Source organism: Pocillopora damicornis, chromosome 8 (assembly GCF_964200805.1).
Source record: "Pocillopora damicornis chromosome 8, jaPocDami1.2, whole genome shotgun sequence".
Lineage (NCBI taxonomy): Eukaryota > Metazoa > Cnidaria > Anthozoa > Scleractinia > Pocilloporidae > Pocillopora > Pocillopora damicornis.
In genome coordinates, this window is record NC_142677.1 from 14,018,242 (window position 1) to 14,037,425 (window position 19,184).

The window sequence follows — 19,184 nt, forward strand, 5'->3', positions numbered from 1 at the left end:
TGGATCGCAATGGATCCAATATGGCTACACCATCTTCTGCTGTGTTCGTGAAGCGAGATGCTAAACGTTCGTCCATCTTAACATTAACGCCTGTGCAGAGGTGTTCATAGACCCGACGGACGAACTCTCAATTTTTGTTACTCAACACTTGTATACCGTTATTCAAATAACTTAACACATACCGAAACACTCACTAATAAACACACATTGCCATTCAAAACGTGCAGGAAAAAATATCTTCTCAGCTTCTTAACACAGATATTTTAATATTCTTATCAATTTGTTCACTTACACAGTGTTATAGTTGTTGTGTTATGTTTCTAAATAAGGTGGGAATTTCATAAAACTTCAAATAAAAATTCCTTAAAAATAAATTTGAATTCCTCTATTGAGCAAAACTGGCCATGGAAACGGAGTTTAAACGCTTAAGTAATCTGTAAAAAAATAAGTCGGCAAGAGAAATAACCTTAACAATTTACGGCATTTCATCCCTGTCGCCTCTATTGAGCAAAACTTGCCATGGAAACGGAGTTTAAACGCTTTGGTATTCCTCTTAAAAATATTTATTCTGTTTAATCTTTTACAGTTGGGGGATTGTATATTTTAACAAGTTTAGAGGAGTTGGGGGCCCTTAGTGTATAAACTCATTTGCTCTTTAAAAAATCATGACAAACTTTTGTCTGCCGTTGACCCACAATAATTTGACGAGGCGTACTACAAACAAAATTTCGACTCTCAAAAATGAAGGAATCTACCAGAGCGGCAATTATTACGCTTTGCGCGGAACTTAAAAGCTAAGCTAAGCTAAGAAAGCCTCAAAACAAATACGATAAGCCTGAACGGACATGTTAACAGTTTCCTAATTAACATTCATGTCTCGTGACCTAAGTTAGCTAATTATGAGAAAATGCAAGCAGTTCCTCTCCTGACATAAATATGTTATCGAACATCATTCCGAAATAGGGTGAAAAGGAAAACTTTTCGAGACAATTTTGTGTACAAATTCAGGTAATTTCCGCAAGTGTGTAACATCTGTATACGCGTTTTCCAACTTCAAACAGAACCGTTAGTTACCTGCGGCTAGCTGCCTTAGATTTGATCGATGTAACTTTTCTGTTGATGAGCCGATCGACGTCGAAATAGCAGATCTGATTGCTTGAATAATGAATGGATCGAGATGGATCCAATACAGCTACAAGATATTCTGCTGCGTTGGTGAGGTGAGATGCTAAAAGTTCGTCCATCTTAAAATTAACTGCCTGTGCGCAGGTGTTTACAGACCCGACGGACTAACTCTCAATTTTTATTACTCAACGCTTAAATACCGTCATTCAAATAATTTAACACATACCTTAAGTCATATCGAAACACTCGCTAATAAATACACATTGTCATTCAGAACATGCAGGAATAAAATATCTGCTCATCTTCGTAACGCAGATATGTTAATATTCTTGTCAATTTGTTCATTTACAAAGTGCTATAGTTGGTTTCTTTCAAATAAGATGAGAATTTCAAACAACTTTGTATAAGTTCGATGACGGTGGTGACGTGTGAAGTTAGCGGGAGAAATAACAATAACAATTGACGGCCTTTCATCCTTGCAGCCTCTATTAAGCAAAACTGGCCATGGAAACGGAGTTTAAACGCTTTGCTATTCTGTTAAAAATACATTTAAAATTTTCCTCATATTTAATTAATACCTTGCATAGACTTCTTGTGCAACGAAATTGTACCGTAAAAGGTAAACAGACAGAACTCTCGACAGCTATTGGTTGAAAAGTAAACAGGAAGTTAATTGAAGCTAATCTCGTGCCAAGTACAGCTGGGAAACATTCAAACTGTACAACTCCATGTCTGTATGACTTTGTGCCATGTCTTTCACTTGGATCTGCTTTCTGTTACTGGAGCTGTGTTCAACGATACCCGAGATTGCTTGGTCACAAGGTTGGTTATTCAAGTATGTTCTTTGACGAAATGAAAACTGAGAAATCGCTTCTTTCAAAAAAAAAAAAAGGCGCGATTGACAGAAAATAAACCAACGGTGTCATCGTTAATGTTTTTCCAATGTTTGCTGCAAGCTACAGATGGCGGCTTTTCAATTTCCTGATGGAAATAGCACCTGTTACAGTTGGAGGATGGTATATTTTAATAAGTTTAGAGAAGTTGTGGGTCCTTAGTGAACTAACTCATTTGCTCATTAAAAAAACATGACGGACTTTTCTCTGCCTTTCACCTCGAATAATTTGAGGAGGCGTACTACAAACAAAATTTCGACTCTCACAAATAAAGGAATTTATCAAATTGGAAATTATTTCGCTTTTTGTGGAATTTAAAAGCCTTGAAAACAAATAAGATAAGCTTAAACGGACATGTTAACAATTTTCAATGCAAATTACCATTCAATTCCGCAGATGGATGTCTCGTAGCCTAAAGTATTTATGAGTAAATGCAAGCAGTTCCCCTCCTGACATGAACATGTTATTTAACATCATCTTTCCGATAAAGGGTGAAAAGAAAAGCTTTTCAAGCCAATTTTGGGTACAAGTTCAGGTAATTCCCGCCGGTGTGTAACATCTGTATATGCGTTTTCTAACTTCAAACAGAACCGTTAGTTACCTACGGCTATTACACATATACATATATATTTACGTTTTCCTGTTTTCATCTTCTAATGATATTTACCACCAATGAAACAGAACATCTTTCTTATTGCAAGTTGAGCCTCCCCGATTTTTATCTTTTTGGATTAATCTCTAGCGGACTCTAATTTTTAGGGCATCATAAACTTTCATAAACTTTGACATATTTTTTTTTCACCACGAGAAAAAAAAAACGCGTTTTTTTAACACAGCGTATGAGATGTTTAGTCAAAACGTGACATCTGCCTCAGCTGTAATCAGAAAGGAAAACATTTCGCAACATTTGGCCTTAATTCAATACCTAACCGCCATTCCAGCGAATTGATCGGTAGTTTATTCGCTGGAATGGCGCTCGGTGATTTTCCTGTTCAGTGACCGGCTTCATTTGCCTTCAAGGAGGCAAAGTCGAATAGCTAATAGTTTTATCGTGTTCTGCATTTAATAATCTATTTATTGTTATTTACTTTATTTTGGTTTCATGAGAAACATACCGTGTAAATTTTTTTTTTTCTGAGGGCACTCGAGAAGGTGCGAAGTAACCTTTAAGGCAAAGACAGAAACTGGATCTCCCACAGTAACGTTAACACGTAATATGAAAAGAAACAACAACACTAATTTCATCACTTCCTCGGGTAAAAGGAAAGAATCTATCCAAAAACGTCAGTTACTCCCATTCAAAGTCTCTAGTTTGCAAGAATCAGTACGTTTCTTATAATAATTGTCTTCAACCCACAGAAACTCATACTAATTTGGATTCCGAGTATGGACAGAATTCAAGACAGAATCTACTTTCAGTAGACAAGTTCCATTATCTAAATGTACCCCGAATTGACGTAATTACACCATATGACTACTTTGAATGTATCTTGAAATGTCTCGATCATCCTCTTTGCGTTTCTGTGAACTTTGCCGCCGAAGGAAAAAAGTGGTGTGCGTTACTGTCCTCCAACAAGTTTAACGACCCCGACAAACTCATAGAAAGCAAGAGTTCGCATCACTATTCGTCTTTTCAGGTAAGAATCTTTTGCTGTCATTAAAAAGCTTTTCAACTTAAATGACTTAAAAATAACTGCAGTAAGTGCAGTAATAATGATAGTAATCCCTCAAGAAGCACACGTGCTCTTAGCATATAACAAAGGAAAGGCACTGTGTCCTTTCTATTTTTTTAATTGCAGAATCCTTGTGGAAGCAGCTCATGTCAGAAAAATTCTACTCGTCAAGCTGGGTTTACTTCAAAAGGATACCGTTGTGTCTGTACACAAGGACTCAGGGGAGAGAATTGTAACCAAGGTATTTTGTAGCTTTTTCATCAAGTAATGCACTTATTCCTGCTTTTTTATGCTTGGTATTCTTGTTTTTCTGCTTAAGTAAATTTCCGAAATTCTCCAAAGTCACTGACTTTATGTTTAAATATGTTAGTTGTGTATAACGAAAAACCTCCTTTTTACTTAGGTTTTCGATGGCCAATCCGGACACAATTTAGTATGTTTTTGGTTATCCCGAACCGACTCATTGCGATTTAGAGAACAAGAGTTATTATGATACGACTTGTAGTGAGGGAGTCACTTGTGCCAACTTATCGAAATCATATATAAAAGCTTTACACAAAAAGTATTTGAATTTGATGAAAATACATTTTCATCTGGACTGCCAAAAAAGCCACTCATTTCGTTTCCGATTTGTAAAATGAGAATGCCAGGACAGTCTAGTACAGCATAGAGACCTATAGATCTTTGCATCGTGTGCAAGGACTCATATAGGAATCTTTCCTACTTTTATTTTTCCAGTCATTCTGCCTCAGAACTGTTCCCAAACCCCAAAGAAAACAGGAGTCTACGAAATTTCCAACCATGGATCAGACTCATTCCCAGTGTACTGCGATCAGACAAGTGATGGAGGTGGTACGTCAAACTAAAAAGCAGGATCTCGATGGGTTAACCGTTAGGAGTAAAACGGTCAAAAATTCAGCCGTTAGGCGTATAAAATTGGCAAATTTAAACCGTTAACCGCAAATAGGCCAAAGCTTAACCATTAGACGTAAAACCAATCAACACATTGAGACCCTCGAGTAAGGGTCATCAGTATCGTTCTGACTGAGGACTAACGCTCGTAACGTCAGCCTTTAAACTCTTTAAGGTGGCCAATTTACGTTTTCAACTAAGTTGACAACATTAGATTACCCTGTTATACTCTCCCACCGACGCAGCACCACAATTTCTCTCCAAACTAACCCCCTTTTTTCCCCAAAAAATATTTCATTTAGAAGTGACTAACTCACTTGGCTTGGAAGGTCCGTGGACTTAGTTCATGTCCATTCAGTCAATTATGAAAACTATTTCTAGAGTTTTCCAAAGGAACAAGCAATTTTCACTAACCTGGACAATTTTTTTTCTATTTTAAGGTTGGACGATGATATTCAAATACATTGGAGGAAATTCTTCCTCTCCGACTGCTGACACGTTATGGAGTTCATTCGACACATTATCAGAAAATGTTATCGCTGCCTTAGATACCACTTCAATCTACCAGGGAAACTACAAAAACCGTATCGTTCAAAGTTGGCAAATTTTTAACCCTCAAGAGGTAAGTCCGGAAAATATCTACACCACAGAGGGTTAGGCTAAGTGCACCTTATTTTACAAATTTCTTATGTAATGTCAATGTATTTCCATAGAAATGGCCTGTAAAAATAAATCACTGGCAGTTAGATCACAACAATTTTTTTTTCTCATTAACCTAACGTTTCCACCTAATGGAAACTTGTCTTCAAATTTTTTGTTACGAAACACTTTTCCAAATGATGTTCATCATGTTCCTAAAGACAAACCAAGCAGGTACTTTTCTAAACTGCTCTTGCCTCTTTTGAAAGGAATTAAGGAATAGAATAAAATAGAATATAAATGGTATAAAAGAATATAAACCAAAACAATTTGTTTCAGAGAGTAATATCACAGGCCATGCAATGAGATCCCTATTTGTTACGTTGCTTTGTTTACCTTACTTCCCAAACCTTAAGAGTGTATCGTCTTGGGAATAGGTATAAGAAAAGTGCTTATGTTTTATCCTTGTAGGAGAATAGTTCTCAGAAAAGGAGTTATGTTTTAAAATTGTGAAATTCTCGCAAGAGAAACAACGACCGGTCGCAAGGTCAAACCCCAACAAAATATGCAAACCACAATGATATAAAATATTCAAAGAAAATTCTGAGCTGAAATAAGATTGCTCAATCCGAAATTACGTTAAAAAGTACTCAGGGTGTTAGCTTTTAATGCTTCGAGGACGAGTGAAAAACAAGAGTTTCCGTGCCAAAGACAGAGTGATACTAGAACCAAGCCGATAAAATAACTTCGGGCTCAAAACTTTGCCTTCTCGAGTTTACATAGAGCCATGTCATGTGGTACTGAAAATAAGTTTGTAAAAACACAATAAGAATTCATCAACAATTCTTTAAATTCCCCGATGTAACGATTCTTATCTTATCCCATACTTATGCATTTGATATGTAAACAACAGATAATTTTCTTGTATGACTTTAGGTTCGTGTAGTGCTTTACACGAAAGGAGCAGAAGTTATATCTATGAAGTTCAATGCCAGAGGAACAACTAACGTGGACTGGTTTACACAAAATAATCTACTTCAATCACCATGGACAGATCTTAAGAGTGCAGCAAACATATATCCCTTTCGCATCAATGGCCATAACAGTGTACGAAACTTTGAAATCTCAGCTAAGTACAACGGATGCCCTAATGATGTTGGGTGGTTTATGATCGGGGGAGCTATCTGTGCCTGGGAGAAATTTCACCCCGTGCCGGCAATTCTATACAGCAAGAAAACTCACAACATCACATGGAATAAAGTCCAAGGTAGAAATTGATTTTTAAAATCTTGAAATACTTCTGTTGTGGTGAAAATTGATGTAAGAAATCTTGGAATACCTTTATTACTGTTTTTTTTTGTTTTTTTTTTTTTGTTTCCAAATCAGGGAGATAACGAGATATTTCCTAAACAGACCTAATGGAATGGTTTCGTTGCCATCTCCTTTTCTTCTTCAGGAGTGTGACCAGGATTTTCGAAGCGGGATGGAGTGGGGGAGGGGGGGGGGGGAAGGGTCTCACTGTGTCAAATGGAGAGTACTCGCCAGATTGCCATGTCGACCTTTTATAAATATGGTGTAATAGTGATATTTTAAGACGCCTCGGCGTTCCCCCTCCCCCTCCCCCTCTTTATTTCATCTGATTGTCAGAATTTATTTGTAATTGTTAATTACTGGGCAAAATCTCGGTAGCAAACTGAGAGGAGAGTAATGTAGTGTAATACTGCTCGAGTCATCTGAAATTTAACCTCTCCGATGATAAAAGGCCGGTGCTCTAAATCCGGTTTCACTCGGAAAAGGTCACTTTTACTAACTTTTTATTTGTTTTCTTTTCTCCATCTATCTCTAATTATGGATTATGTATTATGTTAACAATCTATTTAATGAGATCTCAATAAATAGTTTACTATGTATTATTTATCGCTAGTTTTTTTGGTTATATTCTTTTCTCAAGCCGACGTCGGAGGCGCTGAGGTTATGGTTGTGTATGTACGTTGAAGACCAAGGATACCAGCCAATGAATCTGAATGAAATGATGAGAAGTAAAACTTCTGCCTTAACGTTATACGCAAAATGACTGCAAAATCATACCAAAGTGCTTGACTGTAACTCGTTGGTTTTGAAGAAGAAGTGGCTTGTTACTGCCAACGACGCTTATCTTTATCCGCTATTCTCTCTGCTCGAGACATTTTCTTTTCGTCATCAGAATTTGACGCGAGCTTGTCAGATAGATATTCGTTGACCATAACTTGCCAACGAAAATCGCTTTTATTACATAGCTTAATGGCCTTTATTCTTTTCGATACTAATGCAATACCTTCTTTTGACGCGCGTTCCGCTCTCTCTAAGGAACTACTTTTCATGGCGTTCGAGGCTTAATGCATCTTATCGAGAACTTGAAACTAATAATCAAGTTGCTGCTAGTTGCCCTTCCAGATGTGTTCACAGACCCGACGGACTAACTCTTAGTTCTTATTACTCAACACTTATATACCGTTATTGAAATTAGTTAACACATAACTTAAGACATATCGAAACACTCACTGATAAACACACATTGCCATTCAGAACGTGCAGGAATAAAATATCTGCTTAGCTTCGTAACGCAAATAATTAATAATTATTCTTGTCAATTTGTTAATTAACACAATGTTATAGTTGTTGTGTTAGTTTTTAAATAACATGGGAATTTCAAACAACTTTGTATAAGTTCGATAGCGGTGGATAGGTGTAAAGTTAGTAAGAGAAATAACCTTGAAAATTAATGGCCTTTCATCCTTGCAGCCTTTATTTAGCGAAACTGGCCATGGAAACGGAGTTTACGCTTTGGCATTCTGTAAAATTAATATTTGAATTTTCCTCATATTTATTCCTTGCATAGACTTCTTGTTCAATAAAATTATACCATAAAAGGCACATATACAGAACTCTAGACAGCTATAGGTTGAAAAGTAAACAAGAAGTTAAATGAAGCTAATATCACGCTTAGTACAGGTGGGAAAAATTCAGTTTGTACTCCATGTCTGTATGACTTTGTGCCATGCCTTTCACTTGGATCTGTTTCCTGTTACTGGAGTTGTGTTCAATGATACCCAAGATTGCCTGGTCACAAGGTTGGTTATTCACGTATGTTCTTTGACAAATGAAAACTGAGAAATCGAATCTTTCACTACTACCGTAAAAAAAGAGGCACGATTGACAGAAAATAAAGCAACGGTTTCATTGTTATCGTGTTTTCAATATTTCCTGCAAGATACAGATGGCGGCTTTTCAATTTTCTGATGGAAATAGCACGTTAGCATTTACTGCTGTTTGTTCTTTGACATAATGGGCCGGTTATTTGCACGATGCCAAACTAACCCAAACCACGGTTTTACCTAATCATTGGATTTCGAGGATTCTCTATAGGGGGGTTGATTTAATTGAATGAATGTCCTTCCACTATTCGCTTTCGGCCCTCTTGACACTGTTCACAAAAATAAAAGTTCAGATGAAAGGTTCGGCCAAATAGAAGATGGCTTAGAACTCGCTTTTGTTAAACAAAGGATAAACTTTGTTTAAATAACCAGCTGTATGTGTTTCGTGAATCGTTGAAGATGGGAAAAATTAAAGTGCGATGCGATAAAATCGCACCGTAAGAAATCGCAACAAATTACCGAAGAGCACATCCAGACATTTCTGTTTTATCTTTTATAATTGGAGGATAGTATATTTTAATAATTTTAGAGAAGTTGTGAGCCCAAGTGTGCTACCTCATTTGCTCATTAAAAAAAACATGACGAACTCTTATCTGCCATTCACCCAGATTATTTTTATGAGGCGTACTTCAAGCAAAATTTCAACTCTTGCAAATGAAGGAATTTACCAAAGGGGCAATTATTCCGCTTTGCGGAACTTAAAAGCTAAGCACCGCAGGTAAGCCTTGTAAAAACAAATAAGATAAGCCTAAACGGACAAGTTGACAGCTTCCTAATTAACACTCAATTTCGTAGATGGATGTGTCGTAACCTAAGTAAAATATTTATGAGAAAATGCAAGCAGCTCCTCTCCTGACATAGACATGTTATTGAACATCATCATTCTGAAATAGGTGAAAAGAAAAAAATTTCGAGCCAATTCAGTTTTGGGTACAAATTGAGATGATTCCCACCGGTGAGTAACATCTGGGAACGCTTTTTCCAGCCTCAAATAGAACCGTTAGTTACCTGCGGCTATTAAAATAAAACGAGATAAAAATTCCCCCAAAAATTAATGTTTACATACACGAAAAAGCACTTAGGAAGCACTTAAAAAAAAAACATGATGAACTTTTATCTGCCATTCACCCAGAATAGTTTTACGAGGAGTACTACAAGCAAAATTTCAAATCTCACAAATGAAGGAATTTACCGAGGTGGCAATTATTCCACTTTGCAGTACTTGAAGGCTCAGCAACGTAGGAAAGCCTTGTAAAAACAATTAATATAGGCCTAAAAAGGACAAGTTAACAGTTTCTTAATTAACATTCAATTTCGTTGGTGGATGTCTCCGTAACCTAAGTGAGGTATTTGTGAGAAAATGCAAGTAGTTCCTCTCCTGACATGAACATGTTATTGAACATCATCATACTGAAATAGGGTGAAAAGGAAAACTTTACGAGCCGATTTTGGGTACAAATTCAGGTAATTCCCGCCGGTGAGTAACACCGGATACTTATTTTCCAACTTTAAACAGAACCGTTTGTTACCTGCGGCTATTTAAACTAAACCGAGTCAAAAATTCCCTTAGGAAATACTGTTTACGTAAACGAAAAAGCAATTACCGAGTCACCTGTTGCAAAAAAAACTTATTATTATCTTATTGTCATGTAATGTTATTTACCACCATCAAAACAGAACATCTTTATTATAGCAAGTGAAGCCTCTTCGCTTCTTACCTTTTTAGATTAATATCTAAGGGAATCTAATTTTTAGGGCGTCATAAACTTTTATTAACTTGGACATATTCTTTTTTTCACCACGTACTCTAAACATCACATCTGCCTCACTTAAGCCTAAAAGAACATGTTAACAATTTATAATTAACATTCAATTCTGTAGATGGATGTCTCGTAACTAAGTAATATTTTTAGCAGAAAATGCAAGCAGTTCCTCTCCTGACATAGACATGTTATTAAACATCATCATTCCGAAATAGGGTGAAAAGAAAAACTTTTCAAGCCAATTTTGGGTACAAATTCAGGTGATTCCCGCAGGTGTGTAACATCTGTATGCGCATTTTCCAACTTTAAACAAAACCGTTGGTTACCTGCGGCTATTTAGACTAAACCGAGTCAAACATTTCCTCAACAGATAATTCTTACAAACAAAAAAAAAGAATTTACATTATCCTGTTTTCATCTTATAATGATATTTACCATTAACGAAACAAAACATCTTTATTATAACAAGTTAAGCCTCCACGATATTTATATTTTTGGATTTAATCTCTGACGGAATCTAATTTTTTTGACATACTTTTTTTCACCACGTAAATTCAGAAGCGGTTTTCAATACAACGTATGACTTCTTTGGTCTAAACATCACATCTGCCTCGATTGCAATCAAGAGGCAATTTTTTAGCATCCTTAAAAGACTAAAGATGTTGTAAAGGAGTTCAAAGTATAAAGAAAAACTGATTTCCTTTAGAATAAACGAGAAATACTTCGCAAAATTTGGCCTCCAAATGTCTTAGTTTAATACCTGAGCACCATTCCACACAATTAATCTGTGATTAATTCGCTAGAATAGCTCTTGGTCATTTTTCTGTAAACCGGCTTCATTCGCCTTAAAGGATCAGAGGCAAAGTCGAATAGCCTACAATTTAATCGAATTCTGCATTGCATAACCTATTCATTGTTATTTAGTTTATTTTGGTTTCATGTGAAAATCGCGTGTAACTTGTTTTTCTGAAGGCACTCGTCAAAATGAGGGGTAACCTTTAAAGCAAAGAGAGAAACTGGATTTCCCACGGTAACGTGAACACATGCCAAACATGGTAAACTTTCGTTATTGATAGAAACAATACTAATTTCAGCAGTTTCTCGGGTAAAAGGAAAGAATCTATCCAAAAACGTCAGTTACTCCCATTCAAAGTTTCTAGTTTGCAGGAATCAGTACTCTTCTCCCCCAAATTATTACAGTTAAGAATATCCTAACTTTTAAGAATTATCTTCAACCGACAGATACTCGTACTAATTTCGATTCCGCGTATGGGCAGAATTCAAGACAGAATCTGCTTTCAGTGGACAAGTTCCATTATCTAAATGTACCCCGAATTGACATAATTACACCATATGACGACTTTGAATGCATCTTAAAATGTCTTGACCATCCGCTCTGCGTTTCTGTGAACGTTGCCGCCGAAGGAAAAAAGTGGTGTGCGTTACTGTCCTCCAACAAGTTTAACGACCCCGACAAACTCAAAGAAAGCAAGAGTTGGCATCACTATTCGTCTTTTAAGGTAAGAATCTTTCGTTATCATTAAACAGCAATTCAACATTAAATGACTTAAAAATAACTGCTGTAAGTGATGTTTCTTTTTCCTTTAAAGTTTCCTTGCTCTTCCAATCCATGCCAAAACGGAGGAGCTTGCGTTGTCGCCAAACACAAACTGGAGATGTTCGAGTGCATCTGTAAGAACGGTTACTCTGGAGAATTTTGTGAAAAAAGTAAGTTTAAATCATTTGAAGCAAGATTCACCATTGCGCTGCATGTCTGTAAAGTAGCTGCAGATTTTCCTTAAGTTTATTTTATGGTTAAAGCAGCCTTTACAGAATTGTATCCATGTATTTTTCCCCACTCCTGGTCATAGTTCATCTGATGGAACAAAATAAAAAAAAAAAAAAAAACCAACCAAACAAACAAGCAAAAAAACTGGTAATTTACCAAATATCCTATAGCTAGATTCATTCCCCTCTTTTTTGTATTTTGAAGTATTTCCAGCCGTTCAGCTTCAGAACTGCGCTCAAGCTCCCAAGAAAACTGGGATTTACAACATTTTCAATCACGGATCAGGGCCTTTCCCTGTCTACTGCGACCAGACAACGGACGGTGGAGGTATGTGTCACACTGATCATGAATTAGATACTTCAGTGGTTTTTGTAGAAGTCGTTGTTTTGAGGTAGTGAGGCGACTTTGTCACGAAAACCTTCGGATTTAAGATATTGTAGTTCCAAGGTGGATGATTTTCCGTCCCTTTCCCACTGTCTCACTGATAGTCAATGTTGATACCTAAACAGTCATTAAAAGATAAATCAGCGCATTGGAGACAGTCTCGCCACCAAAAATCTGAAGTTTACAGCAAGAAGGTTTTTAAGCACCAAATGGTTCAACTCAATAAATCGCTTTGTTTGCTGCGGGCCCGGTTTTTTCCTATTCCTATTCAAAATTGCCCGACATAGACTTCATCCTGTTCTTTCTGTCTTTTGCGTCACTTGGCAGCAAACTTTAGTGTCAAAAGAAAACAGTCACAATGTAATATCCAGTTATTGAGGCGGAAAAAACAAGAAAATGTTATGAAGTAGGCAGTTTTTAGTATTTAGGACTGTTTCAGTCTGAAACTGTTTCTAAATGCAAAACTTTCATGTTTTTACTTTTACATAAATTTTAAGACCATTAGAGGGTAAGCTGGAACAAATTAACATAAGGCAAAAGCGGTTAGAAAATAAACTAAAAACGCGTTCAAATCGCGGTTTCGTGGAGATAATTCAAAATTAGAAAATTTGGATTGCAAGAAGCTTACAATTTCTAAAAACCACTTTTTTTGGTTCTTCAATCAAGGTTGGATGATGATATTCAAAGTTATTGGTGGAATAAATTCTTCATTTTCTGCTGGGGAGTTCTGGAATTCATCCGACACATTTTCAGAAAATGTTACCGCTGTCCTAGATACCACTTCATCCTACCGAGGAAACTACAAAAACCGTATAGTACAAAGTTGGCAAATGTTCAGTCCTAAAGAGGTAAATACCGTTTAACACGCTGTGCTGACCTAACAGGTTACATCTTCCTAGATAGGGTGTGAGATAATTATAGAAAACTCAACACAGCGGTTGGTCAAGTGTGAGGCATGCGCAGATAGATGATGTATGACCGGCCGCGCGCCAATTTCCCGCTCAACAGCAATCTGCAAAAGGAAGTAAAGTAAAGAAAAGGAAACCTTAAGACTTTTTAAAACATAGGGGGATATTTGATTTCGAGTATTCTGTTGATTCAGTTTTTCTTGGTGCTTTACCAAAGCTGTTATACACCTTCACGGTTTCAACCCTTTAACCCCTGAGAGTGACTAGTATCTAATTTCTCCATAGAAAATCACTCCACAATAGCACATTAAGGTCATGAGAATAAAAGAAATGATCATCAACTAAAGAAGCTCTTGATTTTTAAACAAATTCTCCTTGTTAGCACCTTTGGAAATGTAGAGAGAACAGTATGGAGAATATGCATACTGATGTTAGGTTGTAAAAGGGTTATTTATCGTGGCCTAAAGGTTTTTGTGGTTTTTTAGCCTGAATTAACTACATCTGTGTTGGGCCGCCTCTTAAGACACTTTTTAACATCGTCTCAATTCCTGCACATGTGAAAACATTTTATAGTTGTGGTTAACTAAAACCCATAATTTTGTCTAGTGATCGTGACAGGTTTCTGCTACCCTGCGAGAGTTTATTAGTATCTTGACAAAGAGCCCGGCGAAATGACCCAGGCCGAGGCTCGAACCCAAACTATAAGTCTTGCACGAAGAAAGTGTTTGTTTCCTTCTAAAGTTGTTGCCCGGAAATTTTAAGTTTCTAAAATGGTTATAGATGTTACACTCTGCGTAGTTACACGTTGCATTCTTGGCTAAAAGGTAACGCGTTTCTCGGTTTATAATGAGCATCGAAGTAACACAGGGTACTATTTGGCTACTTTTGCCTTGAGACCTGTGAAATGTGGGAATGGCTAGGCTAGGCTCCCTTAACCCTTCAAGTGATTAACATGAAACTTCTCCCCATAATATCCATACATTATCCAGCAAACTGGTAATGAGAATACTCAAATATATCAGGTAGGAATTGTTATCTTATCTTAAATTCTCGTAATTAATTTACAAGGAAAGGCGAGGCAGCAAGAAGGGAGAATTAACAATCATGATCAGATTTGTTGGGTGCAGATCCCAGATCTTGGCTGCTTGCGCGTATGTAGGGACAACAACAGACAAAAAAAGAAAAATTAAGGAATTAAAACATCAAAAGAAACACGAAGTAAAATCAATAAAAAGATAAGAAAACATAATTTCAATAATTACCAACCTCAATTGAAGTTATTTTTAAGAGTTGCAAAGCTGACGTCTCAAGCGTTACCCCTTCGTCAGGACGCTTTGACGAAGGGCTAACGCTCGAAACGTCAGCTTTGAAACTCTTAACGGTGGCCACTTCACGTCATCAACTCGGTTGATATTACCAAATTACCTTGTTATACTCTCGCATCGACGCAGCACCACAGTTTGTATAGAAACTTTACCCCCTTTATTCATTTAACCCTTCAACCCCACAAGTGACCAAGACAGAATTTCTCCTTACAATATCAATACAATATCAAGCAGGCAGGTGATGAGAATCGAGAAGAATATCAATTATGGGTTATTATTTGATCCAATACCAAATTCTCTGAACTAACATCATAAGAATTGTATGGCAGATAGTAAGGAGAATCACTAATAAGATCTTGGGAGTGAAAGGGTTAAAGATGTATATTTTTTTATGTCACTGTAGGCTCGTGTAGCACTTTACACAAATGGAACTGAAGTCGTGTCTATCATATTCAATGCTAAAGGGACAACACACTTGGACTGGTTTTCACAAAAAAATCTTATTCAATCACCATGGACTGATCTTAGGAACGCAAAAAACATATTTCCCTTTCGCATCGATGGCCACCATGGGGTGCGCAGCTTTGAAATTACTGCCAGCTACGGGGGATGTGAGCTAGACTCTGGATGGCTTGTGATTACTGGACCTGACTGTGGCTGGGAAAGAAGACAAGGTGTTGTCCCAGGAATACTATACAGCAAGAAAACTCACAATATCACATGGAATGATAATCAAGGTAGAAATTGCCTCTGAAAATCCTGTAATACCCCTGTAACTGTTTGTTTGTTTGTTAGTGATGATTACGTGCCCTGAAAAACCCTGTCCAATGGTTTCGTAGATATTCTTTCAATTTTAAAATTAATGGCCATGGAGATATAACAATATCTGAAGCAAATTTCCTCTCCAGATATTATGATATATTTGTCGAATTATTCAATCGACATTTTCTTGGGATTATTCGACAAAATGCTCTTCTTCAGTAAACAACGTATTAAAAAGTGATATTTTTAAAGAACGTTTTTACACACAGTTATTCTGGGGTTAAGGTAATTAACCATAATTGTTAATTACAAGGACAAGATCCAAGTTTAAACTTAGGAGAAAGTTGTACAATGATGGTAGGTGTCAAATTTAAAATAACTTCACAAATGTTAACAAGGTTAGAGCAAACTAAATCCGATTCGTGGTTTTTTATGTTTTTGTACACTATTCATCTTTAAAAATGTATAGCTATCAGGATCATGGTTTGTTTATTGAGATCTAGATAAATAATTTACTACGTATTGCTTATCAATGTTTATTTTAACTTTTTTTTTTTCAAGCTGATGTTGGAGTTGCTGAGGTGATGATTGTGTACATACGTTGAAGACCAGAGATGCCAGTCAAGTAATAAACAAAGCAAAGAAACGTAATGTAACTAAATTAAGAAAAAACTTGACTAATTGATTGATTGATTGTTAGACCTCCAAACTGACCGACCGACCTACCTTTCAACCTAAGCATCTAATTTCTCCTTAAAGTATCACTTCAGATTCAAACATTAAGGTAATAAGAAAAAAAAGGAAATCAATGCAAGTAAGAAACTCTCAATAAATTCTCATTTTAAGTACCATAGGAAATAAATTGAGAGCAGTGTAGAGAATATGCATATGCTGATAACGAGGCTTCACCCTTCCTCTTAATGTAACAGTTCAGTCAAAATTATAATATGGACTCCTTCTAAATATATTTGTACTCCTGATTTCGTATGGACGTTTATCCGGCAGATTTAAAGAATCAGTGAATTAATTAATTATAATTATGGACGTTTATCCGGCAGATTTAAAGAATCAGTGAATTAATTAATTATAATTAAGACTGTAAAGAAGCAACTCGGATTTGTCTGAGTGGTTATTTGATATGTTATGTTACATTTAGAGAGCTCGTACCCAACAGAAATGTAGCTGGTGACAGATTAATGCTTTGAGTTGTAGATTTGATTAACAGCTGATTCGTTTTGAATTAAATCTATGATACAAGGGCTATAATTAATTGCTTGTAAATCCTCTTTACTGTTTAAAGAATACAGTGGATTTGCAAAGAATAGGAGTTCAATAAAATCTTATCTCAAGGAGTAAGCTTTCTTTGATTTCAAAGGCGTTTTGCTCAAACTGCGACCTGTAATCTTATGTTGTGATTGTCCAGGCGAAACGAAAACTGTTGTGGGCAGTAATGACTGACGTTTCGACAACTTCAGTTGCAACATTTGGGTTTAAACTATTTAGTATACAAACTGTAACCTAAGTTTTTTAACTATAGATATAACCAAGAGATCATAATACCCAAAGACAAAGTTATTGCCAACGGTAAAGACTTCATTGCAGAAAAGGTTCCGCTGAGCCTTTCAAATGATTTGTTGTTAGCGAACAAACACGGCGAGGACGTCTGCAATCCCAACATTTCCTGTGACATGGAATCATAACAGAGGCTTTTTTTTTTAAGGCTGAATGATTCTCTAGTTAAAATGATATTCATTCAGAGGTGAGAATTTCACATGCGAAAAGTCAATGGTACGGATGTACGTCTGTACGTTGGTGAATACTAAGAAACAAACGAAACAAACAGAAACAAACAGGTACAGTAACAATGTACCAGGTAGTAAATGTGGATTGTTCATACAAGACCTTTCTATTTCGGGAAATGGGAAGAAAATGCAAACTAGTAGAAGTCGTGATCATGAGTTTCGTGTTTTGCTCGACCGTTTTTCCGTGGCCCTTTGATGATTTAAGAGAATAGTCTGGGGGGAGGGGAGGGAAGGGAAGGGGTCAAGCCCCATTCAAGATATTTTGAAACGATCACCACTGTCGTTTTTTTGAAGATGTTCGTTCATCTTTTTGACGTCTTTGACTACGTCAGGAAGAAAAAAACTGCTCAGGCGACGAAATCTGGTGTCTCGAATAGCATGAGGTGAAGTAATAACTGAACAACAGATTTTTTTGTTAGTTATTGGTACCCTATCAACAGAATACAATGCCTAAAATATTTCAATATCAAAATTACCGTAATTTTCCATACGCGACGCCACGCGCTGCTTGCTGTATTGGATACTAGGCTGAGGTGATCGTCTGTCCCAAGGACATACTGGGTGACTAGTAACTACCAACCAACCGATATCAGTTTGACATCCAGTGTAAGGGCCAGTTATCTCAAAGAAGCGATTGGAAACTATGGGACCCAGAAGGCCAAAATTTACGGTTGAGAACATCTTGAGATCACTCCATGGCGAGTAAATTAAGTTTTCATGTGAAAACCAATTCAAGTTGTCTGTACCAGTGGCATTGAACTTGAGGGAGGTGACTTGTTGACTGTCCTTGTATATAACGACGCGAACCTGAGGTTCATGGAAGTTAAAATCGACTGAAATTAACCCTTTGTAAAGAAACAATTTTTGTTAACTTTAACATTACGATATCACAAAACATGAGTAGATTTTCCAGGTTATAGGATCTTCATACTGTATCCTTAGTGACAGTTCGCATCATAGTCAACATACTAATCACTCAAGTAATTACTCGTTTCTAATCCATTTGCTACTTTCAAATTCTGAGAAAGTTCACAAGTCCACAATTTTCATTAGTTCCCTGACTGCTAAACGATCTCCTGGTGGCTTGAGTTCCTGCATGCCTTTGACTACTCCATTAGCTACTGCGCTCAACAGTATTCTTACCCAGATGTAATAAACTATAACCAAGTGTATTAAATTTGCCCTCATTGTCAAGGAATGATACCAGGTGACAGCCCCTCTCATGTCACCCTTTCGTAGCAAGATTGTAGCCTTTTAGTAGACTAGAAGATTACACGAAGAAGTAACAAAAAGTAAAGGAAGTATTAAGCAGTATACACTGGGGTTGAGTACACAAGAAATGTTTACAGTGTATTTTAGTAATCCGAAAAGCTCACCCTTGGTGCCTTGCTTGACTATATGGTAGATCTAAGCGTTTCTCAAACTGCCCCCGGCACAAGTTCCGTATTCAGTAACATGAACATTTGAGAAGGTGAACTACTTTTCAACGGGGTAAAATATGAATTTGTGGCAGCTTCGACATGAATCAAATATCTTTCAAGGATTTTAATTGGCAGTGTCTTTCATGCGCCTTAAATCCCAAATGATTGCAGAGGCTCTTTCAGTACCAAGCGTCATTTGCAGGTAATGAAGCTTATGCTTTTACTTTTACTTGGGCATGTGTACTACTGAATGTTTGGGGTAATTCATTCATTAACCTTCCTCACCTCTTTAGGGTTAAAATTTTTCCAGTTCAGTACAATACGATTCTTGTAATGAGTTGGATAAGCTGACGTTAAGTCGAAGGTTTCGTTGAGATTTTCATGATATAGGGAGGGTGACGACCAAATTCCACCAACGTCCAATGGAGAGAGGCCACTAACAAGTTTGAATACCATCGTCCAGCCTGTGAGGTGAAAATTTTATTAGACAAAGATTTTAAAAATTAGGTCATCTCGAAAAGTCTCTTATTACCTAACGCTTACGGAACAACAGAAAAAAGAATCACTGATCTAATCCAACAGCAGTGATGGACA

The 19,184-nt window shown here is 36.8% G+C and overlaps 3 protein-coding genes across 5 annotated transcripts in view; 2 read left to right on the forward strand and 1 right to left on the reverse strand.

The window, feature by feature from the left end:
* The window catches only part of LOC149041508 (uncharacterized), a 41,945-nt gene that overhangs the window by 14,580 nt on the left and 8,181 nt on the right, over positions 1-19,184 (reverse strand). For 2 of the 3 annotated variants that reach the window (XM_089214141.1, XM_089214140.1), the window contains 3 exons: positions 18,876-19,054; positions 17,646-17,976; positions 15,785-17,048 (listed from right to left, as the gene is read on the reverse strand). In XM_089214141.1, coding sequence (XP_089070267.1) covers positions 17,005-17,048; positions 17,646-17,976; positions 18,876-19,054 — 554 coding nt within the window. In that variant the 3' untranslated portion in view covers positions 15,785-17,004. Of the gene's footprint in view, positions 1-15,784; positions 17,049-17,645; positions 17,977-18,875; positions 19,055-19,184 lie in introns of those variants that run through there. The other variant, XR_016189017.1, reaches the window with a different exon arrangement.
* Positions 1,875-7,263, forward strand: LOC149041511 (uncharacterized). Its single transcript, XM_089214159.1, has 7 exons — positions 1,875-1,947; positions 3,561-3,655; positions 3,818-3,932; positions 4,430-4,543; positions 5,044-5,225; positions 6,179-6,509; positions 7,194-7,263. Exons 1-7 carry the CDS (start codon positions 1,875-1,877, stop codon positions 7,235-7,237), a joined length of 954 nt encoding a protein of 317 aa, XP_089070285.1. The 3' UTR covers positions 7,238-7,263.
* Positions 7,904-16,064, forward strand: LOC149041512 (uncharacterized). The gene is made up of 7 exons (XM_089214142.1): positions 7,904-8,352; positions 11,442-11,719; positions 11,810-11,927; positions 12,193-12,315; positions 13,039-13,220; positions 15,009-15,342; positions 15,929-16,064. Exons 1-7 carry the CDS (start codon positions 8,280-8,282, stop codon positions 15,970-15,972), a joined length of 1,152 nt encoding a protein of 383 aa, XP_089070268.1. The 5' UTR covers positions 7,904-8,279; the 3' UTR covers positions 15,973-16,064.

Bases quoted from the DNA above. Each gene is read 5' to 3' on its own strand.
- LOC149041511 (XM_089214159.1), top strand. From the start codon at position 1,875: ATGTCTTTCACTTGGATCTGCTTTCTGTTACTGGAGCTGTGTTCAACG. The intron at 5,226-6,178 runs GTAAGTCCGGAA...GTATGACTTTAG, and splicing joins AAATTTTTAACCCTCAAGAG to GTTCGTGTAGTGCTTTACAC. The intron at 6,510-7,193 runs GTAGAAATTGAT...TCTTTTCTCAAG, and splicing joins CACATGGAATAAAGTCCAAG to CCGACGTCGGAGGCGCTGAG.
- LOC149041512 (XM_089214142.1), top strand. From the start codon at position 8,280: ATGCCTTTCACTTGGATCTGTTTCCTGTTACTGGAGTTGTGTTCAATG. The intron at 13,221-15,008 runs GTAAATACCGTT...ATGTCACTGTAG, and splicing joins AAATGTTCAGTCCTAAAGAG to GCTCGTGTAGCACTTTACAC. The intron at 15,343-15,928 runs GTAGAAATTGCC...TTTTTTTTCAAG, and splicing joins CACATGGAATGATAATCAAG to CTGATGTTGGAGTTGCTGAG.